At 42.1% G+C, this 19,247-nt stretch overlaps 1 protein-coding gene across 1 annotated transcript in view; it reads right to left on the reverse strand.

Moving 5' to 3' along the window:
* The window catches only part of NEDD9 (neural precursor cell expressed, developmentally down-regulated 9), a 45,487-nt gene extending 27,713 nt beyond the window's left edge, over positions 1-17,774 (reverse strand). The window contains exon 1 of the mRNA XM_003788306.3: positions 17,594-17,774. Coding sequence (XP_003788354.1) covers positions 17,594-17,605 — 12 coding nt within the window. The 5' untranslated portion in view covers positions 17,606-17,774. The remainder of the gene's footprint in view (positions 1-17,593) is intronic.
* Positions 17,775-19,247: the final 1,473 nt, after the last annotated feature.

Below are 19,247 nucleotides of genomic sequence, written 5' to 3' on the forward strand. Positions count from 1 at the left end.
CTCAGGCTGGTCTTGAACTCCTGAGCTCAAGCAATCCACCAGCCTCGTCGGCCTCCCAAAGTGCTAGGATTACAGGTGTGAGCCACTGTGCCTGTCCCTTTTGTCATTTCTTTATAACAGACATACATTAATCATGACCCCTGTCCCAACTCTGCAGCCACAGATCCTGAACCGTGTGTTTTTTCCTACCCAGAAGCTGCTGTGCTAAATGAGGGCTCTGCACCCCGGTCAGAGGTTGGGAAGGGCTCCAGTTCCACCAGTGTGAGCCTCTTTGCCACCTAGTTAAGGAAAGGAGAGAAAGCTCCGGCTTTGTGATACTCCTCAACAATAAGGTTGAGGTTCTTTTTCTTGATAGTTAGGAGATCCAGGAAGTATGGGACAAAGACAGGTGAGTGGGCAGGGAAGCTAAAGGGAAACTGAGGAGCGTGTGTTGCAGGTAAAGGTTTTACTTAGTAGGAAGCTTTGGGTTCCTTCTAATAATTAAAAGTTCACATACATAAAGATAAAATCAGGTAGCATTCTACCCTGGTTTGTGCAGCCATTTAAGGATGGTGTCATAATCCTAAAATCTCCTCTGCTTCTCTTCCTCCGCCTTTTGGGTGTTCTGTAATTTCAAAGAGAAGTCATAGAGTTACAGAGGACAAGATTCTCAGTCCTTTGTACCAAAACGATCTCTGGGAAATGAGTCTGGCAGAGTTGTATAGAGATTGTGGAGCAGGGGAGAGAGCTGACCACTGTGATCTCTGTCCTTTTCTCTGGGCCCATTCAACAACTGGGACTGGCTGGTAAGGAAGGCCCTAGATGAAATCAGAAGTAACAGAGTCGGGGCCAGTTCCATGGGAGCTGAGGGTTGATAGCTGTGCAATTATACCGGCTACAAAGAAGGGAAAGAAGAGAAACAGCAAACAGTAGAAAGGTAGAGGGCTACAGACCTAATCGGCATAAATCAGCTGGAGGCATTTGGAGTTGGGTCACTTCCAGCTCCAGGGACACCATAAAGCATTGAAATAGAGTGCGGGCCATGCTAGATCAGTGGCAGATGGAAACCCCTGCGTGAGAGTAGCTGTGGATGTTCTCTGTCTCCTGCCTCCGTGCCTCCCCACCACCTGGTGAGCAGTGTGCTAATGTTTCTACACAGCCATAAGAGCTGATGCTCAGGGGCCACTCTCAGAGCCCCACAGTCTGTGTTCATGTGGGCACCACAGGGAGTTCTTCTGGGTGGTTGTCCTGACTTCCTAGCAGTCTTCCCTTCTATCCACAAAGATTAGGACTCAGACAGAGACCCTGGCCTGGCTATGAGTGGCCCAACTCCAGGACCAGCATACACCTAGGCACACTCTGATAGATATTCTCAGCTGGGCTGAATAGGAGTTTGTGTTATTGAATACCTGTGTAAGCTACAGACAGCCAATGTCTAGATCCAGCCACTCTCTGAAACAGAAGGTTTCAGCTCCAGAGACATTTAGAGATCTCCTGAATACAAGGTCCCTGTTTTACAGATAAGGAACAGGTCTGGGGAGACCAGTTTATTATTTGCCCAAGGCCACACTGTTGGTATCAGAGATGGAAATCAATTTGTGGTTTTTATGGTTCAATTCTCTTTCCAGAACGCTAAGCTGCCCTAGCTCCTCCACACAATGTCCTTCTAACTGGACTGAATTCCATCACATCATGAAGTTCTGAAGATGACCAGTTCTTTTAATTCTTCTACCTTCTTACTGAACTCTTGCCCCAACACCAAGTATTTGACAGCAGTAGACAACGGAATAAGTAGATTCTTGGGGCCGTGGGTCCTGTCTGTGTAACTTAGGCAGATGCCTTCTCTCCTCTGTGCCTCAGTTCCCTTTTCCATATAATGAGAATGAGAATGACAGCACCCAGCTCATGGGTTTCTATCAGGATTAAATGAGGTCATTCAAAGGAAGTACTTTAACGTTGCCTTAAATTCAGTGAACTAGTATGACTTTTGTCCTCACAGTTCTTACTCCAGGGTTGGTTCTATTCTAATGATGCTATTCTATCTATTTTATACATATCTGATCTTTCTCTTGCTCTCAATTACATTTTAGAACTGTCCTTGAAAACAATATTTTTTTGAATTATAAGTTCTGGTTACTGTGAACACTTGTTGAGTATTTGCCTACCTTTGCCTACAAACAGCAAAAATAAAACTATTGGTTGCATTCAAGAGACCTTCTGAGATGAAATAATAATGTTACTGGATTACTCACGGATAAATCACAACAGATTCTAACAGAGATGATACATCAGAAGGCCTGGGCTTTTGAAAATATTTGGTGTTGGGGCAAGAGTTCAGTAAGAAGATAGGAACAGAGACCATCTCATTCAAAAGTACAAATAACTCATAAGTAGGCAAATCAAGAGTTAATTCTTCTGGTGAGGAGGTGGAGGGAGACTCTCCTTTAGTACAAAGGTCTGATTCCTTGAGGCCACAAAGTCAGAAGCTGATTATCTGAATAGCTTAGAAATCCCCAAGAGAGGCAGCCTGTCTATTTAAGATCTGCTCCTTCTCCCACCCCTGCATATTTATCTCCAGAGTAGGGAAGGTCAACACAGAAACAAATCAAAGAGAGATAAGAGAGCGTGTAATTCTATATCCAGTTGGATGGTTAGCTTACAGAGATTGGCAGTTAGAGCTTGGCAGAGCACCAAAACAGTTGGGGGCACAGAGCTTGAAAGCCAGAAGGGACTTTAAGCAATTATAGTCCAATCCTTTTACTTTACAAATGAGAAAAATAAGGCTCAAGAAGTTAATGATTTGCCAGGTCACCTGGCAAGAAAGTCTTAGAGCTGGGACAAGAATTCAGGCCTCCCATTCTAATTCCAGGTCCAGAATTAGGACAGAATTTAGCAAAGTCAGAAGCATATGCTACAAAAGATGTGGCTATAATTAGGATTAGAAATGGGCATTGAGGATCCTAAACTCTGTCTGAGGGAACCCTAATTGTAGCAGCTTCTAGCACAAGTCCCCAAGTTTTCTTGAAACTGTCTTCCTCAGGCTCCCATGATACACTTCCTCATTCTCCCCTTCTCTTCACCATTCATCCTTCTGTTTTGTCATGAACCAGTTTCCCCCCCCCCATCCCTTAAGTGATCATATTCCAAAGGGATCTTTTCCTTGCACATTTGTCTTCTCCTCTCCCTGCTTGCCCTCTACTGAAAACCTCATCTATGCCATGGCTTCTGACCCCAAGATGGTACCTAATTCCATAGCTCTGACCCACGCATTTCTTCTGTACTGCAGTCCCTTATTTCCAATTGTCTAATGAGCATCTTCATCTCTGATTCAAAAAGCGCACAGCCTCTTTCTCTTCCTATGCCTTGCTTGGTGAACAGCATGCATGTAGTTGTCCAATGGGACCTTTTGAGGGACCTGAGTCTCTTCCTGACCTGAAACCCAATCATCTGGGCCCTGCCTTCTGCCTCACGGCTACCCCAATTCAGGTCTCCAGCAATCTTTTCGTTCTGGAACACGACAATTGCTTTGCAACTGGATTTCCTCCATTCACCCTCTTCCTCCCTCAAAACCAGTCTTCCACATTTCCAGGATGGTTGTCTTTCCCAAGCCTGTCTTCTCATTCCCCTTCCTAGTTCTCTGTTGTACTATTCCTTGCTGTGTGGCTAGGACTGCTCCATTCAAGACTCCTTAAATTCAGGGATGCTGTCTAATTCCTTCTACATTTCCAGAACTTTAGCCCAGTGTCTGAAAAAAAAAAAAAGCATATGCATTTAATAGACATGTATTAAATGTTTGCTAAATCGAAATGGGTACTGGACTCTGATTTCTTGGTTCTCTGTAAGGAGGGTGAAATTATTTTACTTAGAGAATTCAGCAAGACATTTGGTTAAAGTGTTCAGGTGGAAGTGGGAAAGATGAACTAACCAGAGAGCTAAATGGCATGCCCGCCGTGCAAGCCTCATAGTCAGAGCGTACGAGAGAGGGTAAGCAGGAAAGTGCCTGCCCTCCCTATTAAAACAGGATGATGACGCAGATGGGGAGCTGACCCCCCTGAAACTAGTGTTCACAACTACTGAGCAAACAGGAAGGCCAAGAGGAACTGGCCATCCCAGTGAGATTAAACACAATGGTCTCTTTTCAGAGCCTTTCTCCCTTCAGCGCAGCAATCTGCTTCTGGCAGTAGGTGACAGAGTGCCTTTCAAATACTTTGCCAGAATGTTTGGGTTCTACTCTTCCTGGTTCCCAAGCAATGCCTGATGAGTGGGAAGAAAGTGCTGAACACAAGGGGGAGGATGACAGGTACAGACCGCTCAAGGTCACATGACATTCCCCCCCCCATGCCTCCCCAACTCCTCCCTGCCTCCCCCACCCCCACTGCTATCAAAATATCAAGAAAGCTTATTCCTTCCTACTGCCAGGGAAACTAACTGCTTTTCCAAATACAGAGAGGCGTGACTTGTAATTTCCATGACCATTCATGCGTTCTTTGAAGAGAAATGAGACACAATGGCTGGTGTGTCACCCACTGATCGATAGCATCATCAGTGGCGTGGCTTCCTCCTATTATTTTTACTTCATCCTATATTTATCATGCAGTAGATCCTGCCAACGCCTTGGGGCTGCCACATTCTCAAAGACATGACTTTCCTGTACCCAACCCCCCAAACTTCAGCCCTGGACTCTGGTGGATCTGTGTGTCTGCGCGCACACAGCCTCACAGAGAACAGACCCTGAGAAACAGACACACTAGAGGAAATGGCCATTGTCAAGGAGATCAGTCCTAAAGGAAGCAGCTTGGAGAAGAACAGCATCCAGGTCAGTCTCAGGGCACACTGGGGAAGAGAGAGAAAGGCTGTGGGCTTTTGTTCACACTGACAAAAGTCAGCTTCTGTCTCAGGACTGAGAACCATTCTGGTCATGTTTCTCCTCTCTCTCTCACCATCAGCTTTGGGACGGAGCAGAAATGCGGGCTTTCCCCAAAGAAGGAAACGGCCATCATCAGAAAATATGGGTGTCTACAAGCATCTGGATTTCAGTTCTTGGAATTCTTGGTTTATACCTAGGTTCTTGCATCTGAAGATCTGGAATGAGGAATTCTTCCAGTTGGCTCCTCTGGAGATTAACTGGCAGGCATGAAGCGTTCACATGGAGGAGTTAGGAGATGTGATATGATATGATCCAAGCTTTTTCCCAGTAATTTTTCAATTGTATTCTGACACACTTTCTTTTTAAATTTCAGATTAATATGAGGGTACAAATCATTAGGTTATGTAATTTACACATGAAAGGTTACAATCAGAGTTGCAGCTGTGTCCTATACCCAAGGAGTGTGCTATAAATCCATGCAATGTACCCACCAGCTGGGAAGCTACTGGACTCCTTCCCCTCTTCTTGAATTTAATTGAGATTTTCTCTCCCAAACATTATTTTCATTAGGTGATCTGACCACAGAAAGGCTGAGTCCCATGAGTTCTTACTAATCCCAGTTATAATTCTGACCACAGGTGAGAGATGTTCAACACTTCCCACTAAAGACCTCTCCCCAGGCACTGAAGTGCATTTGAGCCAAAGATTTTTATATTTTGCGAAGTGCTTTTTTTCTAAACCCCTATGATGGTCACAAAGCCTGCATGAGTACCTTGGACTTGCTCTGAATCTTTATGTCATTCACTTTCTCCGAGCCCTCAAATTTTCCTAGATTTGTCCAGCTTTCTGAACTTTCGCTATGTCATTCTCTACTGAGTATTTCTGAATGGGAGAAGGCTTAAGAAATATGCCATTAGATACTTGCCTTCCAAAGGTGCTCTCGGACATGGCACAGGACACTACTAAGGCTCCTTTTATGCACTATAGGGAAGCACCCTGTGTGTGGCTGCCCATTCTGGGTTTGGGAATCTTTTTTTTTTTTAGACAGAGCCTCAAGCTGTCGTCCTGGGTAGAGTTCTGTGGCATGACAGCTCACAGCAACCCCCAACTCCTGGGCTTAAGTGATTCTCTTGTCTCAGCCTCCCAAGTAGTTGAGACTATAGGTGCCCGCCACAACACCCAGCTAGTTTTTGGTTGTAATTGTCATTGTTGTTTGGCAGGCTCAGGCTGGATTCGACCCTGCCAGCTCTGGTGTATGTGGCTGGCACCTTAGCTGCTTGAGCTACAGGTGCCGAGCCAGGGTTTAGGAATCTTAACATCTCTTCAATGCTGGCCTATTTTTATTTGTTAAGGGGTAACTTGGAATCTCCCACTATTTTGTGGTTCATTTACCAAAGTGTCATTACTTCTTGAGAACTTTTGAAAAGATCTGATACTCATTGCAAATTTGGATATTTGGATCTCAGAAGGAAATGTCTATCTCACCAGCTTTCGTAACATGATCTGATGCACAGCATAGCTATGAGATTAAGGAGTGTTTCCTCAAATGCTGAGCTCCTCTTCTTTCCCGCACTTGAATGGCTGCCATCTATCCTCCCTTGATTTAAGGTTCATGCAGGACAGAAACATTCATATGCTGGGATTTGTTTACCATGAAACCAACAAAAGCCTAGAGAAAATTATTTACTTTGTGTAAGAAAAATTAGAAATGGGTTGGTAGATAAGCATGCAATATATATGTGTGTATGCGACTCACAAACTCACAGTCAACTTCTGTTATTTCTTGGCTCATGGTAGAAGATGGACTTGCTTGCAATATTTAGGAAAAATGAATTAGCTTCTCCTTACAATTCTGATGATCATAAATGATATACACATTTTTAAGTGTTTAATTTTCCACTCATCTGTTATCTTTGAGATTTACCAAAGCTACCCCAGAGGTTCTTAAAGAAGGTGGAAAACACCGAGGTATCTATAGGTATTAGAACCAGAAGTCACCCATAGCTTGACGAGAATTAACTAGAGTAGGATTTTTTTTTTTTTTTGAGACAGAGCCTCAAGCTGTCCCCCTGGGTAGAGTGCCATAGCATCTCAGCTCACAGCGACCTCCAACTCCTGGGCTCAAGCGAGTCTCCTGCCTTAGCCTCCCAAGTAGCTGGGACCACAAGCGCCTGCCACAACGCCCACCTATTTTTTGGTTGCAGCCGTCATTGTTGTTTGGCAGGCCGGGGCTGTATTCGAACCCGCCACCTTGGGTGTACGTGGCTGGCACCTTAGCCACTTGAGCCACAGGTGCCCAGCCTAGAGTAGGATTTTAAAGTAAGAAGGAACCATTCTAACCCAGTCTCTAATTTACAGCCTAGAGGGTCTCATATTAAATTAGAAGCAGGGTCAGAGGTAGCATCTGGTTTCTCTCTTACTCTAGAATTTTTTTCCCTAGACCAGAATACTCTCCCTGAGAATCTTCACCATGTTAGAATTTAGAACTGCTGCTAGCAAGCCTTTGAATTTATAAGCATTTGTCCTGGGTTGCTTGGTTTTGATGGATTTCAGTACAGTACATTGGCAAAAGATCAAAAACATGGGCAGGCACAAACTCCTTTCAGGGTTCTGTCCCTGGATAAATCTGACAGGCGCCATATAATGATGAAGGCCTGACACCCACTCACCCAAAAGATAGGTTTCATTAACAATAAAACAACCATCTGGACTTCAGCCAACATTACAGTGTTGGCACCGGATCCTATCTATCTGCCTGTCTAGACACATCCCTCTATATCCAGGTACATAGAAAGAAAAATGAGGATTGAGTTATAATAGAGTAGAAGACTCTAATATACTATATTACAGTGTATTTCCAAAAATGATATCATTTCTCAAGTCAAAACACACAAGTTATAATATTCAATAAAGTATGTGAAAGAAGAAAAAGAAGTTTCTATTTTTACGTTCTCATCTATCTTGTCTTTCTGCACCAAGCTATGCAGCCCAACGTTGTATCTCAACTCACCAATACAAATGCCTACACGTCCTGGCAACCTTCATCTGTCTCCCACTCAGCTGATATAATGGGGATGCCACCTTTCTCTGGAACTCATTTGGATGTCACCTGACCGGGGTTTGTTTGGTGCCTGATTGCTATTATCTACTTTACCTGCGAGGGCCTCAAAGAGTTTTGAAAAACAGTTGGCTGAGAGGCATGTACAGTCATGTACAGTCACATACTGTCAGCCTTGCAGCTGCTGACCTACCTCTAGGAAAACCTTTAGATGCTACAGCTTCTCAGCTAGGAGACAGAAGAAAGATGGCAGGAGCAAAGGAAACCTCAAAAGGGAATCATTCAGTGCCGAAGTGTAGAGACCAGCTCTTCTATGGACAGTTTATGAGAATACCGTGGCGTCCCTAAAGGCCCAGCTCTGAATGCATGTTCCTTTACATGACTGGGTACATGCGCAGAGAGAAGCCAGAGGAAGGCTTCGGAGAATTAAAGTTAGCTGAGAGATGTTTTGAAGGTTTTGCATTTGACCTGAGTGAAACCCTGTGCTTCTTAGTACTTTGTGGTATTCGCTCGGCCAAATCAGTGCTGGGTGTATATGTAGGAAGCGGAGGTTACTTTTTGTTAGGACCTATTATGTTAAGCTCAATATCTTTCCTGATAAAATTGTGGCATATAGTTCTCTAGTGGTATTTTTGTGCTTCTGTTACATAAAACCAGTAAGACAATTATTTTTTTAAGCAGAAAGGAAAAGAAATTCTACCAGTGGTTCTCAAGCAGGGGAGATTTTTTTGTCCCCTTAGGAGACATTTGGCTATGTTTAGAGACATTTTTTGGTTGTCACAAATGTGTATGTGTGTTACTGGCATCTAGGTAGTGGCCAGGGATGGTGCAGAACATCCTACCATATACAGGACACTGAAGAATTCTCCAGCCTTAAATGTCAATAGGGCTGAGATTGAGGACCCTTGGATAGAGGAATGGGCACTAGACTGAGTTAGGAGCATCTAGCCTGCGTCCTCATATGTAAGACTAATGACGATGAAAGCCCTGCTGTTTGTGCCTCTGTTTCCCCACCTGCAAAATGTGAATAATAAAAAAGTTCTTCTTCAGGAAAACATTCTGAGGATTCATGAAATTACACATGTGAGGTGCTCTGATTTCTGTAGAAGAAAGGATCCCTATAAAATCAAAACACAGTTATTATTACCACACTATGGTGAGCTCATTATGTCTTAAGAACTGTATTCCTCCCCCTCAGAAAAAAAAATGTTCCTCCGGGAATAAAAAAACAAACCAGAAATGATCTCATCATGATTACACCTGCCACACCAAAAAACAGACACAGTTCAGAGAAACGAAATTCTTTCCCTTCAGCAATGAACTAAGCTGTGTCTGTAATTAAGATCTTAATAAGGGAGGCAGGAGGCGTGATGCCGAGGCTGCAGGCTGGGAGGCACACAGCTACTGCCAGGTCTCACGCAAGGATAACCGGAATCCAGCCCTTCTCACTGCTCAACACTCTCAGGTGCTCCAAGCACGCCCATATTTTAAAATGGACTTGCTTTCATTTCTAAAGATGCCTATCTCTGCAAGGAAAAAGGAAAAGGAGCACCTTGTTATTTATAAGCAAATGTTTAAATAAAACCGTAACGTCTTAGTTTCTTGCAAAAGGCAGCCATAAGGGTGGTAGGCTAATGCTTTTAACAGTTGACTGATCTCAGGGCCAGCTCTTGTCAACTGTCTAGAGAGTGGCCATGTGTTCCTGAACTTTCCAAGACAGCCCCCAGTTTCAAATATCCTTCACATTGTCAGGCCATATGTCCCTTTTTTTTTTTCTTTATAAAATACAGAGGCATACCTGCAGAAATTATGCATATTTTAAACCAAAAGCAAAGCATAGTTATATGAGTATGTTTCTTGCTAATGGATCTGCATTAGTAGACTTTAGGATTTGGGAGAAAAAAAGGAGGCATCACGCCTCCTGCCTCCCTTATTAAGATCTTAATTACAGACACAGCTTAGTTCATTACTGAAGGGAAATCAAAAGTCTTTGATTCAGTCAATATACAAGTTTTCTGTTTGACATGATGATCTTTGCAAGGAAATTATATATATATATATATATATATATATATATATAAATAGTCCAGGGCCTCTGAGCTTCACAGTGTGTGGGGTTATTACAGGAAGAAGGCTGTTGTGCTGCCCATGCCCCTGAAGCCCACTTAAGGGTGTGCCCTTAGGGTGTGCCCATCATACTGTGCTCTCAGTGCAGAGGATCAGAGGAGCAGAGAATGACACTGAAGTTCTACCCCAGGGGACTACTTCAGGGAAGACGCCTTCAATGTCTTGCTATTGTGCTGGGACAGCAATACTGCCAAGCTCTCAGTCATACCACAACAGGTAGTAACAAGAACAAGTACAAAATTCATCACCAGGTGACTGACATGTCCTGACACTGAACCAATAAGTCTGCAGTGTCTCGAAGTCTGCTTTGCTGTCATCTTCTGAGTGCTGGCTTTGTTTGTTATGGTTATTTTGGGAGGCGGAAGGTGTTGGGGAGCCGAGAAGCCCAGCTCATTCTTGATTAGTAGAGCACAGAGCCCTGAGATGAGGCTGAGTTAACCACATCTCCCATGGGCGTGAGATGCTAAATTAAAGGGTAACAAACTGACTACCACAAATCAGTGAGATTAATTTGTTAAGGATTAACAAACTGACTACCACAAATGATAATTGCCAAAAGATTACATAGGCTGTCCACCTAAGGAAAAGAAGTTATGAAAAATATTAATGACACACCATACTGTCTATGTGTAATTCCTTAATAAGGAGAAAGGAGATCTGGTTCAAATCTAAACCTTACATGTGTTTTGGTTACTGCAACTTTGTTTTTGTTTTGTTTTTTTTTTTTTTTTTGAGATAGAATCTTGCTCTGTCACCCCAACTAGAGAGCAGCGGCATCATCAAAGCTCACTGCAACCCTGCAACCTCAGACTCCTGGGTTCATGAGATCCTCCTGCCTCTGCCTCTCAAGTAGCTGAGACTACAGGTGTGTGCCATTGTGCCTGGCTAATTTTTCTATTTTTTGTAGAGATGGGGTCTCAGACTCCTGGCCTCAAACAATTTTCCTGCCCCAGCCTCCCAAAGTGCTAGAATTACAGGTGTGAGCCTCTGCGCACCTGGAAGTTTACTGCAAACTTTCTATTGAGCTATACAGATAATCCCCCCCGCCCATGCCACCCTACATATACACAAGAAAGAAGAAAGGAATTGAAATTCATTTTAAAGGGAACCATCCAATACTTTTGTTGTTTGCAAGGCTTGCACTTCTACATATTCATGGTTGCTCAATCTTTATTTCACATGAAAGACATTTTTGATAACATCTGTCAGCTATTACCTTGACATGTTGGAAATATCAGGAGAAGCTGTAATTTGCAACACTAAGAAGATAAACAAAGAAATACAACACCTCCAAATCCACTGTACCCAGCCTTTGAATGAGGATCATGAACTACTTACTTAGACACCATTTGAGGACCATTAATGATAGGGGAGGGGATTGAGGAGAAAGACTGGGATTTAGTCGTCTATGGTGGGCTCAGGCATATGTATTGAAAAACATTTCACTGGCATCTCCATGAGAGCTCCTTCCATCCTCACCTCAATCATGAAGAACTGCTGTCATCACCATCACTGGTCGTGTTTTCTAGAGTGCCTGTTCCATCTTCCTCAAATTCACCTAGATTGCATTGTTTACCAAAGCTACCTTCTAAAGGATTCACCCTTTCCAGTGGAGGAGGGAAAATCTCACCAACAAGGTCATTTATCTCAAAATGAAGATCCTTCAGGAAGATAGCCTTTTGCAGCCAGGCTACAATGTTTCCCAGTGTGTGGAGTCCTAATTAGCCAGTAGAAATTTCTGCAGAGAGATGACTGGAATGTTCAAAGTAAATAAGATGGAGGGAGGGTATTGTTGACAAAGTATAAACAGGGTTTCTTGTCTCTCTTTTTTTTTTTTTGTCCCCTTTTCATGCCATACTCTTTGCAACCATCTATCACCTAGGAAACCGTCAGCTATTCTAGTATTTTGAAGACAATGGGAATTCAAGTTGGGAATATAGTCTTTCTTCCCAATGGCCCACATTTCATTTGTCTTGTCAAGGAGGCCTGGTAATTAAGTCTATGTGTTCTTTGCAGAATCATGCCTCAGTCCTACTGGTTGGCATTTCAAACCAATTTGTTTAGGTTTATTTCTAACCCTAAAAGTATCTAAAGATAGCCAAGACCTCTTACTTCATATTTACATCACTTTAATTGACCACAAGAGGGAGAGGGATAGTATTTACCCCAGACTTCTCATGTCCCCCTCAATATACCTTCCTTGAATTTTACCTCTGGTTTTTAAAATTGAAGACTTTCTCTTTTCCTGACTAACATTTTTTGTCACAGGTAAACAATTTTAGGGAATGTTTCCTCTTAGACTTTTATTTATATAATACTTCCATATCTATATATCTGTACATCTGTATGTATATACATATATTATCTTATACCAGCACATAATACCTGTCATTTGTTAAATGCCTACTATCTGCTAGAAACTGACCACTGTCATATCCTTGTGACTGTCTGATCAGAGATGTGTTATTACTCCCGTCTTATAAAGGAGGAAACAGAAGTTCAAGTAGCTTGTGTCCAATGAAACAGTTTAAAAGTAATAAAAGTGGGATTTGAAACAAAACCCCTTTTTCTTTCCACTATGCCATACAGCTTTAAGACCCTTTTAAATGGATATTTGCGTATATATTTACATGATTCAACATCGAATCTGATATTTGTTGAGAACCCATTGTGGGCAAGGTCCTGTAATTTCAGGAATATTAAGTCTTATTAATAACAATACAGAAAGCAAGACATTAACATATTAGCAAGCAGGGCTATCAGCTGTGTTATTGTCTTGTACAATACACATCCAGGCTGTGGACTAGACCTCAATGCTCAACCATCTTAACCTGGTAACTGGGGTTTTGACATAATCCTGTTATGGAGCCTTGAATCTACACCGTCCTTCAACATCTATTGAGCATCTACTATTCCAGGAGAGCTGGGTCCAGCTAGCATGGTCTACTGACTGCACACCAAAACCCACAGTGAGTACTTTATTCACATACTATCTCAGGCCTTAGAACAATAATATAAGGCAGTTGTTACTATTCCTATTTCATACATAAAATTGAATCTCAGCAAACTTAACTTGCCCAAGGTTACAGAGCTTTGAGCTACAAGAAACAGAAATGCCTTTCTCCAGAGTCCATCCTCTGTCTTGCCTCTTATACAAAAGCATAAAGAACAAGTCCCTGCCCCATCAAGTTTCACAGATCCTAGATCATGCTTTTTATTCAAGGGATGTAAGAGTGGGTTTCTCATATTCTATGGGGTTTGCTTAAAGCTGGACAGCCTCAGTAGGCCAGGTACAGTTATAATTTAGACAGCGACTTGATGGAAAGGGGTTAGTAAGTAAGGTAGTACTAACAGAATAAGCAGAGGTGGAGAACATAAAAGCCTATTTTGAGATTATAGGACAGTCTAGGAGACAAAGGTTTAATCTTTTGATTGTTTTATAGAGAGGATGGATGAGGAGACTTTATTAGTCATGTAGGCACGGAGACAGGGCCAAATGAATGGGGCAAAAAGAACCAAGATTTCTCATTGCAGAGTCCAAGGAGAGGGAAAGGTGAGAGTATAGGATGTGCATTAAAGGGTCACCTCCATGTGCCAACCTCCATGTGCCAACCCTATAGAAGTTAGATATTAGAGAAGCATAAAGAATACTTGAAGAAGAAAGAGAATCAATGAGGCCATCAAGGCACAAAAAGGGGAGGGAATTTGCAAAAGGGCTTGAAAAGTACAGAGCAAGATTCTTTTTTAGAAGACTTGGGTGTTTGTGGAGGGGGGTGTGTGTGCAGACAGGAAACCACTAAATTCTGAGAACAGGACCAACATGTGTTCCAGTAAGGAAAGGATGCTAAATGAATCCTTGGCATTCCACACACCCAACAACTTGGTAACTTTGGTATTATTGGAATGCCTTAAGTTCTATAGTGTTTCACCTCTGTGTAGGTAAGTCATTTAGATCTGTAAATGGGTTTGGTAAATAAATAAATGCATACATTTCATAAGTAAGCAAGTTGACATTTCTTATAGCATCTTTACATGTTTTTAAATTCATAGCGCTCATACAAGATTTAAAAAGGAGAGGGACAGGAGTCCCAAATTTGTATCAAAAAAAAAAAAATCAGAGAAAAATAAAAATTTAAAACCAAAAAATCAAAGTAAGGAAAGAGTTAGAAATGCCATAGGTTATAGATGAACCTATGGACTAAATCAGAGACCCTCTATCATTTTTTTCTCAAGCTAGTTTGGGACCAACAAAAATATATTCCAAGTGCCCTCACAAGTTTTTTTTTTTTTTTTATTATAATACATACCTCCTTTCCCTGACCTACCTCATTCAACCAGAACACAAGAATCCGAAATCCAGAATGTAAGTTTCTTAATTATATTGTAAGTTACATCTGTAATTTTTCTTCAGTCAAAATTTCAAGAATAAATTTGTTGTATGGTAGACTAGATGAATAATTAGGAATTTTAATGTAGGCACAGAAGGGTGCAGAAATTTGGCAAAGTCATGAAATCTGCTCAGTGGCTGGAGGCCAGATACTAGCCTGGGGAACAGCCACCAGGATTGAGCCTCAGGTGGGCGGGGCCTGGGGGGCTCACTTGCACAAAGGGGGCAGAGTCAGGAACTTCAAACACAACAGCAGCAGAGACCCTCCTGTCACCCTCCTGGCAAACAGCAATGCCCATCCACCTCCAGACTCTCAGAAAGAAGCCTTCACTGGGCAAGCAAACTGAAGCCATCGAGGCAACCCCTTCCCACTCCCCATTTAGAACATGCTATCTATGTTAAGGGGGTTTTGCGGAAAGTTTAATAAATTAACCTCTCATAATTTACTTAATCTGGTGCATTAAGTACCCATGACAATGACTGCAGCCTTTCCGTGGACAAAAGAAAAAAATACAATAAAATAAAGGTAGACTTCATATGTGCTAACTCAAAAGGTTTATCCAAAGTAATAGCTTACATTCCACTGTTCTCACCATTAGATTATTGCAAACGCATCGCTGCCTGCCCTGGAGCTGTGTATATTGTGCATATTAAGTGCAAAAGGAGTAGAGGTTGGTGGTCCTGTAGTTAAGCTCCCTGAAGCAGTCAAACCAGATAATCAGGTTAACAACAACAAAAAAACTTATAGGACCTGACTCATAAATCTCTCAATGAACATTTTTAAGTCCGTGCTAAATTTATAGTCTGTAGAGCAACATAGTGTTTTAGAGATAATCCCTGTCTCCGGGATTTTACAGTCTAATAATTATCTGGTTTTACTACATAAGTGGCTCAAGTTAAACAAATAACTGCCAAACATGCATTTCACAGTGCTTTGCAGTTGCTATCTTAAAAAAAAGAAAATAGAATCTATCCTGCAAGAATACTCTGGATCAAAGAATCTTGAAAAAACACTACTCAGAAGAATATGTTAGGAAGTTCAAATTATTTCTCTTTCTCTTAATAGAGGTTCAAGTCACGATGAGTTCAGTGCCAGATCATCTCAGTTCTAATTCCAGCTCACTACTTTCTAGCTATGTGGCCTTAGATAAATTTCTTAGCCCCACTGTGCCATTTGAAAATGAGTATAAAATAATACCCACCTTGTTGAGTTATGAAAACAGTTAAATATGACAATCTGGTATTGATTGTCATGGTCTCAATCAAATGTTATCACTGCACGACTTTTGTCTCATCTCCTTTACTTGAAATAACAAAATTCTCTCTTGAAATAAAGCTGTCCATTATTAACCAGAGAGAAAGTAGACTTCACAAGAAAAGGAAAGTGGATTGCTCAAACTCTTAGGTCATTTTTATAGTCACCATAAGGTGTCAATGTGTCGTTTGTTCAGTTGATGAAGTCAGCATTTTTCTGGCAAAGGTGTCCACAAAATCCTATATTTAAATCATTTGGCAGAGTGTTCAGTACAGGTAAGACCCAGCAAAAAGGCGGTTTCCTACATGAATGTGAATGGAAATCTACATCATCAGTTGTGAGATTTTCTTTTCATAAAGAGTAAATTCAGGGTTAATTTCCGCCATTTATACTTGGCAATAACGTGTGTATGAACATACTTGCCCCTTTTTCCCTAAGCCAGTTTTTATTCCACAACAAGGAGAGGAGGAAAAACAACAACAAAATCACTACAGGCTGAGTAGTATCTAGTCCTATCCCTGTTCTAAATAAGGAAACTGGAAATACGGGTAAAGAAATTTGTTCCCAGTTTCATTCCAAAGTCAAATATTAAAGGTCTTCAGGACGATCTTTTCCTCTGATCTTTCCTTACCAATGCAGATAATGGAAGCTGATAGTAGGAGATAGCTGATACCTGGGTCTACAGACATTCGTAACCTTTTCAAGAACTGTTACTCATGCATTACAATAAAGACTTGACATTTAGATTTAGAGCTTTTGAACAAGATTTAGAGCTTTTGAACAAAGGGTTTATTACTGAGGTTAGCCAGTTACTCTCAGCTAGACCAAGTATTTATAACCTTAAATCAAAAAAGTATGGTAAGAAAGCAAAGTAGCTTCCAACCAGGGCAATCCTGAAGATCGGACACTCAATACAAATTGTCAACTTTAAAGTGTAGCAACCTTGCCAAAATTCTTTTTAATAACAGCACTTTTGTTTAAAACAGCATAAAAATAAAATAGTAGCACTGGGATTCATGTCTATTTATCATCCAAGAAAAATCCACAATCATTTCATTGCAATCTACTTCTCTACTCTTTGTGTCCCCTCGAAGCTGCTTGCCTCCTTAGATGGGGGTGAATTTAAAAAAGGGGAGGGGGGATATGCTGAGCTAATCATAATCCTTTGCTAAGAATAAACCACGGCGCAAAATGTATTGGAAAATAATGCTGCTGAAGTATTATGACTGTGACACTATAAGTTTTCAGGCTTGAGCTTTCATACTCTCAGGTCATTCAAACTCCAATAAAAGTGTATTTCACTTTTACTGAAATGATACGTAATAGAAATGACTAATATTCATTTACTCTTACATCCAGCATCACCTAAAGATGTCAAAACTTTCCATCCTCAGCCGTGTAATAGTGTCTGGGCATTTAATTTCTCCCACCAAAAAGCTCATATGAGAAACTCTTTCTCAGATCAGACTGCTTAAAGCAAAGGCTGAAAAACTGTGCTTTGAAAGCCAGTTTGAGAGACTAGGCAGTTGTGATTCCTCTCTTATTATGGCTCCCCAGAGCAGTGGAGGCCAGGCCTGGGGAAGCCGCGAAGACTTGAGCTAATTCACGGTGCGATTCAAGTTAGACACCCTCTGATCTACAGTGGCTGCTGTGAACCGCCTCTAAGTCTAACTTCTCGCCACGGCATTTTCTCCGGCAACTTTCAGAGCAGATGGACTCGGGTGTACAGACCCGGAGCGAGTCTCGAAGACTGTCTCTCTGTATGACTTAGTTGCCAACCTCAGCAACTAAGAAGCATCTCAGAACTCTCCCGGAGACAGAAGGGGTCCGTGCAGAGGAGGAGTTGTCACAGTGGGAGATACACAGGCAGACACAGCCCTCAGCTTCCAAGGAAACCTTTTGTAAAACAGACCCTCTTACCTTATACTTCATTTCGGCAGCGGGGAATTGAGCCGTTTTCTTACACTAGTTAGACACCATTAAGCATTGCAATGTCCGCCCCTCCATTGAATGCAGTGCTAGATGAAAGTGAGAAGGGTCCGGAGTAGAGCCGGATTGTCAGTCGCAGGGCGCCCTCGCGAAGCCTCTGAGCTCACTGTTTTGACGGAGGCAGGCCGACCGCGAGCCTTATTTGCATACCACCCCGCCATTGGCCAGTGGGGCCAAGGTATTGCTCATGCCCCGCCCACTCTGCAAGACTGACAAAGAACTTGTAATGTGAGCATTTCTTTTTACATTATCAAAGCGAGTGGAAAATAAAACAGAAAGTGGGGAACTCTCCTGAATTTCACTCCGCCGCGCCCAATTAGAAAAGAAAGAAGGACTAGGAAAAGGGTATAAATTCTTTTTTTAAGATTAAGTTTTAAAGAAACCGAATTCACAAAGCAAACTAACAGTCGCGCTTCCTGTGACCCAGCAACTCCTTTATAAAACCCATTTCGTTTCAAAGCCGTTCACCTCAGAATCTCTACATGAAACGAACTCGGGGAACAAAAGGTTTTCTGTCTCCGGGTCCCTTTTTACTAACCACCCCTGCTGATATCTCTCTCTCTTTCTGTGTCTTTCTCTTTCCCCCTCCTCCCCTCTTTTTTGGTGACTGTTTGCTTTTTTTGTTCTTTTCAACGTTCAAAGTACTTTGCGTTGTCAGTCTGCAAAGAGCTGGAATACAATTCTCCCTCAGTGAAAAGGAACTCCCCAGCACAGGCAGCAGGGTTTCCCTGGACAGCTTCTCACCAGGGCCTCACAGAGTGGATCGTCTCGTATTCAGTGACTTACAGTGGCTTTGCTGAAGATAGAGACTAGATGTGACCTCTCAGACAGGCCTGTTGAGTGCACGCCCTATACATCATCATTGTTCATTGAGTTCTGTGTTCTTTGATAGCTGGCATTTCTAGCTCCAGCTTTGAACACTGCAGTTTTTGTTCCTCCTGACCTCTCTCCTGAAGATGACCCATTAACCCACCAACACTTATTATCTGGGAAACAAACAATGCCCCTGTTTGATGAGCCTGCTTTAAAAGACTAGTCTTTCTCCACTGAAGCACAGGACATGATCTATAGAGATTCCATCTTATGATTTCTATGGAATCACCCAGGAGAAGATAGAAATGGTCACCTTCAGCAACTCTTCTGAAGGACAGAGCAATGAAGTGAAAAATTCCTTTTTCCTGGGCCTCAGGAATGAGACTTGATGAATCCAGACAATAGCTGTCCCTAAGTGGGATTCACTCCAACCAGACTACATGACTTGGATGGAAAAATCAGCCCTTATTTTTTTTCCTGACCAAGTTGGACCAGAATCAGTTTGATTTTTTTTCCACCTCGTATTCCCAGTGGATTGAAACTCCACTTTTATGATCTAAGCAAAAAGAATATGAGAGCAGCTGTCTTACAAAAGTGGCTTCCAGATACAGAGTTTGCAGTTTAGTTCACAGTTTACTGTGGGCACTGATTCCCTGGACGTGATGCCCTGGTCATCATAATGAGTTTGACACACCTGTTCATCCTCCACTGGGTTTTGCTTTTCCACATTTGGCCTGAGAGCCAAAATGAGCCTGAGTAATTCTGCAAGGTC

This window comes from Otolemur garnettii, unplaced genomic scaffold (assembly GCF_000181295.1).
Source record: "Otolemur garnettii isolate 467f Iridium unplaced genomic scaffold, OtoGar3 scaffold00026, whole genome shotgun sequence".
NCBI classification, from domain to species: Eukaryota; Metazoa; Chordata; class Mammalia; order Primates; family Galagidae; genus Otolemur; species Otolemur garnettii.